The 12960-nt window shown below is 40.6% G+C and overlaps 1 protein-coding gene across 5 annotated transcripts in view; it reads right to left on the reverse strand.

Annotated features, from left to right (window-relative positions):
* Nucleotides 1–10959, reverse strand: part of CA8 (carbonic anhydrase 8) — a 78864-nt gene extending 67905 nt beyond the window's left edge. For all 5 annotated transcript variants that reach the window (XM_061599637.1, XM_061599609.1, XM_061599630.1 and 2 more), the window contains exons 1-3: nucleotides 10797–10959; nucleotides 7947–8138; nucleotides 2199–2323 (exon numbers count right to left, since the gene is read on the reverse strand). In XM_061599637.1, coding sequence (XP_061455621.1) covers nucleotides 2199–2323; nucleotides 7947–8138; nucleotides 10797–10872 — 393 coding nt within the window. In that variant the 5' untranslated portion in view covers nucleotides 10873–10959. The remainder of the gene's footprint in view (nucleotides 1–2198; nucleotides 2324–7946; nucleotides 8139–10796) is intronic.
* Nucleotides 10960–12960: the final 2001 nt, after the last annotated feature.

Below are 12960 nucleotides of genomic sequence, written 5' to 3' on the forward strand. Positions count from 1 at the left end.
AAAGCAATGAAACCATTCCTACAGATATACATTTAATGTTTCAGAAATGACTGGGTCACACCTCAGAGAAAACCTTAAACAAGAATGTCTTCATTAGGTGCCTAAACATCATGGCGTTAGGTGCCTCTCTAATTTCAGCTGGTAATTGATTCCAGACGGTTGGACCTGCAACACTAAAAGCCCAGTTTCTAGTACAAACTAAGCACACCTCTGGGGCGTGTGGCACTCTTAGCCAGAGGTTGGAAAAGTTACTTTTTTGAACTACAACTCCCATCAGCACAATCCAGTGGCCGTGCTGGCTGGGGCTGATGGGAGTTGTAGTTTAAAAAAGTAACTTTTCCAAGCTCTGCTCTCAGCAATGCCCCATCTGAGGGGTGCTCTTGCCGGGCAGAGATATATGAGGTGAGGCTGTCCGTTAGGTAATGTGGTCTCAAATGTTATGAGGGATTTGCTTCCAGCTGGTTGGAAAACAGCAACCCAATGCACACTTAGGACCAAATTAGTCTTTACATGCAAACACATATTTATAAACCACAGTGCCTTTTTTGTATGGAAAGGCAGCCTGGTGAAGGAGTGCTTTTCAGTGGAGAAGAAGAGGACAGGGATGCTTACTCATCCCACACACTGTTTTCTTCTGCTGCAACACCACCTCCTGATTGCTTCCCTACCTCTCACTGGGATCACTTCCAGACTGTCACTATTTGGGGGGAGAGATACAACTGCATACCAGCAAATTTAGATGTGTGCAATTAAAGTGGATTAAAGGGCTCTTACACAACAGACCCATATTATTATTATTTTTAAAAACCAGACTTTTTACAATACTGAAAATGACAGGAAAATATACTAGAAAGTGTGCGATAACAATCAATTGATGGGAAGATATATAGCCTCGACACAATTCAGTATGAATGCTCAATGAACAGGTCATCTGGAATCAGCCTGAGGCTCCAGGGGACAAAGGAAAACATTTCCAAACTTGAGTCCCTAAGAGAATGTCTCTCTTCTGCTATCAGACTATTGCACAACAATCATACAAAAATTCAAATTCTGGTTAACTGTCTTAGTTCCAGTACACAAAAATTCCTCTTAAACGTATACCTGTGTAGGGTGTTCATAAGGATGCAATCCTAACCCCACGTACCTGGAAAGTCCCACTGAATTCAGTAAGACTGACTTCTGAGTAGACATGCACTATTACAGTGCAATCCTGTGCATACTTACTTGAAACTCAATGTGATTTATTCCTAAGTAGACCTCTACAGGATTGCTTTGTGATTTGTGCACATTTTCAGAACAAATGAAGGGGAAATCCTTAGGTTCTAAAGGAACAGCATTGGCATTTCCCAATTTTAATTTTCTAAATTAACATCTCAAGGTTTTGAGCAGATTGTTAATGATGGAGCAGAGCTAATGAATGAAGTGAGCCCAAAGTTCCTTTGGCACAGTGCTAAAAACAAGCCTTTATAGAAGCAACTCAGTGCTTCATAACAAATCCCACAAGGAATTAAAATGGCAAGGAAATTTGTTTTCAAGATTCTAAGGGGATTAAGATAAATAGCATGAAAATAATTAAAGCCAAACAAATATGCATAAATGAGCTTTTATAATATAAAAGATTAACAGCATAGCATGAGGAAATACTTGCAACTAGTACCACAGATGCAGGCATGGAGTTGTACAACAACATATGATTTACATTTAGGACTGTGGTTACCCTTTGCCTGTTTTCAAAAGTTGCATTTCACTAAAAGCTGAAAATCCACTGTGTATCTATACGGTACTTTTAAGTACTGAAAGCTGTTTATTAACAAATCCAGTGATGATCTTGGCTTAGTTTACACTTACTTACCATTAAAAAGCAAGCAAAATACGCCACGGCCTGTGTCTCAGCTATTAGTCAAGGTGACACAGGAAATGCTAACGTTAACAGATCTTGTTAGAATATTATTAATGCAGAAGGTAATAGTACTGAAGGTTAACTTTATGACCAATTAATCATGCAGTAGAATTTGCACCAGAGGCACAATACCATACGTGTTAATTATAAATTCCCAATGCATACTTAAAATGACAGCCTTTAAATGCTACTATAAGTCAATAAGCTGCCAGGTTAAAATGAAACCAACAGGTGTTAAGGCAATGGCTTCATATTTTGAGGATAAATGCAAGGCTATATAAAGTGAGACCACTCTTACCTCCATGGGGAAAGCTTTAAAATTAACAGTGTGTTCAGAGCCACGCTGATTTTCTCTACCCCAGTGAAATCGAACATCATGCAGTTCAAATGCATGCCCTCGAGGCAGTGGTCCTCCTACTAACACTGCAAAAGATCACAAATTATAGCAGGTGACATTCATAGCCTGCAATTTTCTGAAGACTTTCTCAGCAAACAGCAGGAACGTTCTTCCCTTTAATGAGAAGGCAAGAGAGATCACATCTAAGAAACGTGGTCTGTTTGCTCTGTGGATGCAAACTTCATCCCAAGAATAATAGGTTTTTCAGGTGGTTTCCTGTTGCATCCTAAATTTTATGAGACAGAACAACTTTTCATAAGGTTTCATAAAGATAAATGTTGGTCTGTGCTTATCACAGGTGTGATAAGTGTACATATCTATACATATCTATACATCAAGCCTGCATTTTTACTAGCTGATGGAGCACTGCCTATACTATATATCTTAGGTTTGTTGCAAGGAAGCTGAACATGAGGGAAAAGACCCCGTGCACAAACTTTGGAATCTCAGTCGCTAATGTTTTGTTAAGCAATTTTATATTTGTCAGAAACCACCTGTCATGCCTGTTAGATGGAGTTATGTCCTTTGAGTGCATAATATGAGTTCCTTAGATTCAAAGCAAGCAGTATATTATGTTTACTTAAATGTGAACTGCCTAGAAAGCATTAAGGCTTCTAAGGGTTCTAGGTTGTCATATTTTTTCTTTCCACTGTTTGGTTTCAAACTGAGCCTTCAGAATCAGATGAGGTTCAATAGTGAATTATGAAAAAAGTTAAATCCATAAGGTCTATCCCTGAATGAATTTTAGCTAAATCATATGCATCTGCATATATCTTCTGCTCATTTCTACTGAGTTCAACGCACACAAGCTTGTGAACACTTTTGTCTCTGGCACCATCCATTATCAGCTCTGGCTCCAGCCACCACTTGCATACAGACCCTGACAGATTACCCTCAAGAGAATGTGGCCCTCAACAGAAAAAAGGTTGCTCATCACTGATAGCCCAATACTCTCTACTCTGACTGATGGCAGCTTTCCTGGGTCTCAGGCTGAGGTCCTCCACTGTCTTATGCCTTTTTTTAACTGGTGATGCCATGGATCCTGGGACCTATGTTCTTCTTGTAAATAGGTGCTCTGCCAGTGAGCTATGGCTTTTAACCACCTCAGTCTTTTTAATGGTTGGGCCGGCTCTGTTAGAACCCTTTGTTTTTTGAAGAACTACTAGCATACAATTATCACTCACTGTCCTGCTACCTTTCCTCATCACTTTGTTCCCAATGTACTCCCTTGCAACTCTACCTTCACCTCCTAGCTTTCTCTTGTTATTGTGTTTTCTGCATAGACCCCCATAAATATACATTCAGACTAGGAACAAGAAAAAGCCTTATTTAAATAAAGGTGGACATTAAACCATTCGCATGAGTAAAATTCAACTATTAAACTAATTTACTGCAAAGCAGAGCTTGGAAAAGTTACTTTTTTGAACTACAACTCCCATCAGCCCAATCCAGTGGCCATGCAGGCTGGGGCTGATGGGAGTTGTAGTTCAAAAAAGTAACTTTTCCAAGCTCTGGAAAGGGTATGGTGAGTTAGTTATTCTTAGATATTTTTAGTATAATAAAGGCCCAATCCAGTCACGTGCGGGCACAGCACCTGCATGCGAAAAGTCCCATGATCAACAGAGCCCTGTTTTCCCTATCTAGCACGCATGCAGAAATCGTGCATCTACTGAGCCTTGAGGAATCCCTCTGTGCATGGGTGCTGCACTCATGATCAACTGAATTGTGCCCATAATGGCTAACATAATAAAAGCTTATCCTAACTGAGAGAGATGCATGAAAGTATAAAAAAGTTTAACATTCTACAGCCTAGTTTTTATTATACATTTGTTAAGTCTTTTAAAAAATCCAGGATATCCAAATGTCCATAGAACCCAGAATCAAAGATCAAAATATATATCTGCATGGAATTTCATCAAAAACTAGAACACTGAATGAATAACTTCTCCAGTGATATAGCCTGGATCTACAATTCCCAGCAGTATGTATTTGAATGTCATAAATGTGGTCAGAGGCCCAGAATATTGCCAAGAACACAACAGGGGTTTTCAATGTGTTTACATGAAAGCATCTTAGTGACCCAGGTCTAACTGACACAGATTGTAATGAGATATGCATAAAGATATATATGGATGATAATGGGAGATGTAAATACAATGGTCTGCCATTGATTAAGGGTTTTCAGGGCAAAGAAAGCGAGGGAGATCCCCTAGGGTTGCCAGGTCCTTGGCCTGAGACTGATCCTGTATCTTTAGGAGAAAAGAAAGTCAGCCAAGTGCAGGTGTTCTTGCAACATTGTAATGAGAAAAACCACAAGGTGGAATTCTCCCTTCCCCCTGCACAACTTTTAAAGATACAGAAGACCTCTTGGTTGTGCAGGGGGAAGGGAGAGTTCCACCTTGTGATTTTTCTCATTACAGTGATGCAAGAACACTTGCACTTAGCTGACTTTCTCTTCTCCTAAAGATACAGGATCAGTCTCAGGCCATGAATCTGACAACCCTACTCAAGACCAACTTTTCAAGATACAGCATTTAGTCATATTTCTGTAGACTCAGAAGGCATACAGCTATGAATACATCTCAGTTCTACTGGGAAATTTATGAGCCCCGTTACAACCACTTCTTCTAGGACAGCTTCTGGTAGATTCACGGTTGAGGCTCAGAACACAGTCTCTCTACTTCTACTCTAGAGAAAAGGCATTAAATGAGTAATTAGTGATCCTGTGTTCCCTTGGTGATAGAAATTGGCACTTCCCATTTAGAGGGTGCCCTGGTATTCCTATCACAATCAGATAAAAATAATTCTTATCACAAGCAGAAAAGGCTGTTTCTCTTGGCCGATATTTTAAGCTCTTCTTTTGCCCCTGATCTAGGGAGAGGAGATTGACTGCGAAGAAATAGTTGTGGAAGACTCACAGCTGTCTTTCTCCATGTACAATAGGAATTACTTTTCAAATTGTTCTGGTTTGAGTAGAAGGTAGATTCATGATCTTGGGTCTGAACACTCTACTATGTGAGAGGAAGGAGGATAGCAGTCAATGGAGATTAAGGCCCCATCACACACACACATACATAACCCAGGGAGGTTTGCCTGGGTGGTATGGTAGAACCCTGATGAATGAGATATAGAAAGATAAGAGTTGGGTGGGAGTTTAAATTGTCTTTATCATTTTCTCTAGTCTTGGATAAGACTGTGGATGCTTAGAATTTAACTATGTGATAAAGATGATATTTTATTTATAATTCACTGTGTGTGTATATAGCCACATTCACACCATACATTTATTCCGCTTAAAACAGTCATGGTTTCCCTCAAAGAATCCTGGGAAGTGTAGTTCGGAAAATGCTGAGAGTTGTTAGGAGGTCTCTCTTCCTCTCATAGAGCTACAATTTTCAGAGTTCTCTGGGAAAAGGGACTGATTGGCTGTTAAACCCTTCTGACAATTATAGCTCTGTAAGGAGGAGTCTCTTAACCCTCAGCACTCTTCAAAAACTACACTCCCCAGGATTCTTTGGGGGAAGCCATGACTGTTTTAAGGTGAATAATAGTGGAATAAATGTTTGGTGTGAATGTGGCCTGTGTTTATTTGGCAATCTGCCTTATACCAGGCCCATCTAACCTGATAATGTCCAGGAGCAGGCAGCATAGTAGGGCAGTGCCACAGAGCCCCACCACCTTAAGAACATAAGAGCCTGCTGATCCAGTCCAGCATCCCTTTCTTACAGTGGCCAACCAGATAGCCATTTGGCACTCACAAGCAGGAGAGCATTCTCCCCTCCTGCAGTTTCCAGCAGCTGATATTCAATCAACTGGTATTCTAGCTATCGTATCAGCTGCCCCGCTACTCTGGTCCCACTGCACTATATATTTAAAGAACTACTACACCACTTTGCACAGTTATGGTTTCTCTCAAAGAATCCTGGGAATTATAGTTTGTATAACTGTATAGCACTGAAAGTTGTTAGGAGATCTCTATTCCCCTCACGGAACTACAATTCCCAGTTCTCTTAGAAGAGGGATTGACTGTTAAATCACTCTTGACATTGCCTTATAGTCTTAAAGTTGCTATAGGACTGTTAATCTACTTCACTGTTATAACGTTACTTCTTCAGAAAGTGAATTAAATGTCTACAGAATATGCACATTTCCATCTATGGCCATACATTGCATCTCTTTTACTATGAAAAGATGACTTAAAGTGAAAATACCATACTTCTATGCATGTATCTATTCATATTTTGCTCTCTGCTGAGCCACTACGTACATATATGAATGATCAGTGGTAATGATGAAATATAGACGTTTACAGTGGGGAATGTGTCTTAGATGTTAGTTTATTTCCCAGAGACTGTTAGGATCCCATGAGAAATTAGCATCAGTTAGTGATGTTCATTTTAGAAGCCCTCTTCCTGATATCGAAATATGACAGACCACCTCAGACATTCTCCACATGAGGCAAGAGTGGAAGGATCTCCCATGATCTAGTTAAAAGTCATAGGAGAAAGACATGTACATCTCAAGGATGTGTGTTCAGCCCTGAACCTGAAGAACATGCATTTTCCCATACAGGATATACACATCTAAGTTGGAAGTGACTTGGAAGTATGTGGAGAGGAAGTATAAGTCAATCGTGCTTCCCCCTTTATTACTTTAGGAGAATGTCTGAAAAAGAAAGACATCTAATCTTTTTCCTGATTCAAGAGTTGCAAGCATCCAGGGCAGGATCCATTGACAAATGTTTCCTGCTAACCAGCCAGCTAGAGGCATGGTGAGACATTTAAAGACTGCCAAGAATATGATAAATGCAAGACTTTTTCATATTGCTAACTCTGAATGCTGGTGTCAAATGTTAGCATACAGTAGCAAGTTATAGAGGTCTGTTTTGCACAGAAGCCAAAAACACTGAACCTGCTTTACACTGTTTGGGAATGGGCCATGCACATGAAGACACAAGAGCACAGAGGGAACACCTTAAGTGCTCTCCATCTTCTCCAAGACAGTTTCTGTCACTGTTACACATTATTACAGTTCTTTTGGTTGGCGGCCAATTATAGCATTCCCTAATTTATTTGTGGAAAACAGAAGAAGGAAGGAAGTCAGACAGTGGCTAAAAACTCACATTTTTGTAATGTTTGAAGGGCCAGACATGAGCATTGCACTCCTATCTTGAAGGCTTCTGGAACCTTCTTTGCAGTCTGATGACTTGGCATCTGACCATTCTTAGGTTACAAAGAAGCATCTGCAGCCTGAGTTTTCTTTGAGAGTTCTTCAAGAAAGTGCCCCCCAAAAAGCAAGGATATGTGTCTTGCACAAACAGCAAAAATGAAATGAAATGGGAGATTATGCCTTTAGTAGTAAAGAGTTTGAAGCATATCAGGCAATTCAAATCTCATCTTGGCCATGAACTTGCTAGGCGGCTGTAGGTGAGCCGTTCTCAGCATAGTCTCCACATTTGTAGTATGGTGTTAATAACACAGACTTTACAAGGTGCTTGTATGGACTGTTGAGCTATATGCATGTGAAATACTCTTGTCTACTTTGGTATTGTTGTTGATAATGATAGGGATAATTTTAAAATATGACAGGAATGATAGTCTGGACGCTGGACATATCCCAAAGCAAACAGTAAACAATGGGAAAGCATACCTGATTTGGACTTTAAGAGGATTTGAACTGAGTGTCCATCATTGATGACTTCACAGTCACGGCACACAACATAGTTTGGTGATAAACATACTTCAAGTAGCAAGGGGTCATATTTTGCTTCTCTTGAGTTCAAGTTAATAGGAGATTGGTATTCTCCATTAGCATCAGGAAAAACTAATCCCCACTCAACTCCTGGAAAAAAGAAAATATATTAGACTGAAATTAAATATTAAAGTATTACCATATGCTCTTGGAATCATGGCCTGGAAGAGCTCTAAAAGATATTTTATCTACTTCCCTATACTGATGCAAGTTTCTCAAAACTCCTAAAAAGATTAGCCCAAGCCATTCTGATCCATCTGCATATCCAAAGTGCAGAACAAGGCCAAACGAGAGGCCAAACTAGATATGACGCTGAATTCAGGAGGGGCCTTCACAACGGGGCAATGTCACAGAATTGCCCTCCTTACACCAGTGTTGCTGACAGTAGGGGAGTGGGGCAAGGCAGCAGCAAAGTCGGAGCTGTGCAGGCACACTTGTAGGAATGCTGGATTAGTTCCACCAGTGTGCCAACACAGCCCTGACCTTGCCTTTGATGCTCTGCCCAACCCTGCATCATCCAAGCAAACGGTAGCAATGAGAGTGTCAGGAGGGTGGTTATGCAACATCACCCTGGCTGCCATTAGTTAAACATGCCTTTACGCTTAATGAGCATATATTTCAAAACTGCTGGGATGCTGAAAATTATCAGTGCCACAGCAGATAGGGGGAGGGTTTTTTAACCCTTTCCTACCTTGTTGCAGTCCTAAAGAAAACACTCCTTTGAAGTTGCTATTTGCATTAGGAGGAAATCTCTCCTTGCTGCCAGTGGAGAAATTACCTCTCCATGCAAACAGCAGCTTCAAAGGAGCAATTTTCACCAGGTTACTCTCCCCTCCCTATCAACTGCAATCCTAATAATTATCAGCCCACACCAGTTGTTATTTGCAGTTTTAAAAACATGCACATGGAATGAAAATATGTCATTAATGTCACATCCAGCTAGTTTGGTCCTGGTGGCAGTGAGCTATGCCAAAGATTTCCTTAGGGAAATAAATTTATGTAAAAAAAGAAATCTAGAGAGCCAGTGTGGTGTAGTGGTTAAGGTGTTGGACTACAACCTGGGAGACCAGGGTTCGAATCCCCACACAGCCATGAAGCTCACTGGGTGACCTTGGGCAAGTCACTGCCTCTCAGCCTCAGAGGAAGGCAATGGTAAACCCCCTCTGTATACTGCTTACCATGAAAACCCTATTCATATGGTCGCCATAAGTTGGAACTGACTTGAAGGCAGTCCATTTCCATATTTTTTTAAGTTACAGAGCATTTCTTTATGCTAAGGAGAAAATGTTAAACCCTTGCCATGATCACTAACCAATCTGATCTGGAGGGAAATGCCTTTTCAACCGTTTTGTTCGATTAACCCAGAATTATGGAAACAAAATTCTGATTTTTAAGAGAAAGTTTGCATAGTGTTAGGTCCATTTTGATCCTAACAATAGTCTGTATCAGTTCCAGATGAAACATTACAAAGGAGTAATAAAGATTTTTAGTTCACCATAATGCTTCTAAACGAAAAGAAACATTAGCCATGCTTGTGCCCAGTATCTTGATTTCACCTAACATAGGCCAATCTTATTAACTTTTCATAACTTCTCCTTCATTTTATCTTAGAAACTGTAGACTTAGACTTTTTCATCATATCCAGGCAACATGTCCCTCACACACACATTTTTGCTTAGCATCTACTCTGAGGAAGAATTCTGATGAACTCAAAAGCTTGCTCACTACTTTGAGAAGTTTTAGTTGGCTGTAATGAAAATATTACACATTAGGATTTTTTCCTAATGGTCCAGAACAGCTACCTGCAATTTTTGTTTTTGTTTTTCTTTAGCTTTCTGTCACAAGACCATCCCTTACATAATATCTCATCTACAATTTATTTATTTATTTATTATTTGATTTATATCCTGCCCTTCCTCCCATCAGGAGCCCAGGGCGGCAAACACAAGCGCTAAAAACACTTTAAAACATCATAAAAACAGACCTTAAAATACATTAAAACAAAACAACGTTAAAAACATTTTTAAAAGCTTTAAAAACATCTTTAAAAAGGGGTTTAAAACATTATTTAAAAAATCATATTAACAAGTAATTCTAACACAGACGCAGACTATTGTGATGATGTGCTTTGTTTAAGCATTGCTATCATCTTTAACTTCATGAACCCTAACCATACAGATTTCTATATCTGTGTTATTACATTCAGCTTTGATTATCGAAAGTGAGAGATTAGAAATCCCTTTTGACTTGCCACAGTCCGTGCTCACTGGACAGTAAAAAGCAACAAAAGCAATCCAGCTTTGTGTGTATAGCCAGTAGCGCTGTCAGACAGAGTGACAATGTTTGAGTTTAAAACACAGTGAGGGAATGTGGGACTTATTTGTGGAAAAGCCATTATTTGCATTGCATCTTTGCATTTGGAGAAATAAGAGCTTACTGTGGAAACAGTTCTAGAGTTTCTGTGTTTGGGGTTGGTTTTTTACCTAAACATAAATAATTCACTTTTAAATTCAGTAGCAAGCTTAAATTGATAGTATCCCCTTTTTTTTGGAAAGTGCTTTGGTTCTGAGCATGACATGTTATGGGCTAAAATGACACCTGATCTCAAAACAGTATGACCAAAATGTATTGATGGCAAGAGCAAATGTGTACATTTAACACAGCCTTTCTCTCTCATACACCCCATGAAAATGACACTCTCTTTCTGCCCACCTAGCAGCAAACAGCCCCAAACCCTGGCCTCCTTACCTTCTTCATAGCCCCACTCCACAGTCTCCCCTTTCACAGGAAAAAGATCCGATTCCTTAATGTAGCTGTCAGCCATTCGCAGGCACTCCTCGGCAACTGTGTCCCTCTGAGCACTCTGATTGTTTCTGTGAGGCTGCCTTGCGGAAGTCGGTTAGGCAAGGTCTCTGTGTGTGTGTGTGTGTGTGTGTGTGTGTGTGTGTGTGTGTGTGTGGGCACTCGCTCAAAGCAGCAGTTGGAGACTTGCATTGTAGTACGGCAAGTCTGTGGCTCTGTGTGACAAACACATATCAGAGTCAGGCACCTTGGGCAATTTTTGAGCCCTTGTAATTTTTGTATATGTTTCTTGATAACACTGAAATGTGATGATGGGTGGAGGAGGATTTAAGATATTAGATTTAGGTATTTAAGACTGAATAGGCTGCCAAGAAAGACAGATGTTCCATGTGGTGGCACAACTGGTGAAATCTGTATATCTTTAGAGCCTTTAAAGCAGGGATGTGGAACCTGTGGTCCTCCAAAGGCTGTTGGGCTTCAGCTTGCATCAGCCCCAGCCAGCAATGTCCAGCATGTCCAATGGTGGGGGATGATGGAGTTGTAGCCCAACCAGATCTGGAGGGCCACAGGTTCCCCACCCCTGCATAAGAGAGAGCTGTGTTTTAAACCAACTGACTGCAGAAATGTGTGTGTCTGTGATGCGGTCACTTTGTTTCCCGACTTGTGGCTAAGTAGACAACATTTGAGTACAAATTGTCCCTTGTCAGAATGCATCTCTTCAAATAATAAATCAGTGCTACGTGACAAAGCTGATGAAAGATATGTTGGAGCACAATGGTCCAAAGCATTGTCTCTATTACTCCAGAGTAAAAGAGTTTACTTTGTACACTGGGGAGCCTATTGACATCCCTGTGGACCTTTCTTGACGGAGACTTACTCACATTTTAAGAAAGGAAAGATGCTGCTTTCAAGCCCCCAGGGTGTTCTTGCTAAGGGTGCCTCCAGACTGTCACAATTTTGAGAGAGGGATTCAAGTGCATATCAGAACTTCTAGGTTTGTGTAATAAAAGTGGATTAAAGTGCTCTGTCATCCTGGCACAGCAAATCCATTAAAAATCACACACACAGAGACTTTCTGCAGTTTGGAAAGTGATGGGGAAATACATTGCAAAGTGTGGGATGAATGAATGACTAATGCGCAAAAACACCCAGCAAGCAAATCAGGATGGATGCAGGATAAATGTTGTTGTATAACTGCCCCACAAACAAATCAGAACAAATGCTCAACAAATCTAATATAATCTAATAACTGTATCAGCTTTGTGCAAACAAGTCAGGATGAATGCAAAAGTAATAGGTTGTCTGGAGGAACCCTAATTGGGAATGCATCTTGCTCAAGAGGGGTTTCTATGCTATGGACTATCTTCCTCCCTCATTTCTGGGATGCCAGGAATGCATGCCAACTTCTTCCAGTCAGGGATGCATTTTCTGGTGTTACACCAGACCTCACACTCATGTCCTGGCTCTTCCAGCTTCTTTGGTAGGGGGTTTCTGGCTCTGTATTCAGAACCGCCTACAGCAGCCTTTCCCAACTAGTGGGCCACCAGATGTTGTTGGACCACAACTCCCATCAGCCTCAGCCAGCATTGCCAATGCTCAGGAAAGATGGGAATTGTGGTCCAACAACATCTGGTGGCCCACTAGTAGGGAAATGCTGGCCTACAGGATCTTTGCAAGGTGAGAGCACATAGGGAATCTTCCCTACTAGAAATGGAGCTGATACCATGCACAGTCAGTTTCCATTATCCTTTCTCCCTCATCTGAGCGAACTGCATAACTGAGCAAGACAGTTCTCAGACCAGATTCTTGCAAATTAAAAAAAACCCTCAACACAGAAACTTTGGCTCATTTCACAAAAGTATATTCAAGGAGAAGGAAGAACCTTATAAAAGTTAGTTTCTGAATACATCTCTGCTTATGCTTTACATAGGGTTGCCAAACACAGTGCTTTGGATATTCGGGGAGGAGGTACTGGAGTGGTAGAACGCTGGTGAGTAGAGGTAATAATGCGGAGACTGAAGTGAGGACTTGAGCTTTCCCCACTCATATACACAATCATCTATCAAATCTGACAGGACTTGACCTAGATACCAATTAAAGCCAACCTTAT

This window comes from Rhineura floridana, chromosome 1 (genome assembly GCF_030035675.1).
Source record: "Rhineura floridana isolate rRhiFlo1 chromosome 1, rRhiFlo1.hap2, whole genome shotgun sequence".
NCBI classification, from domain to species: Eukaryota; Metazoa; Chordata; class Lepidosauria; order Squamata; family Rhineuridae; genus Rhineura; species Rhineura floridana.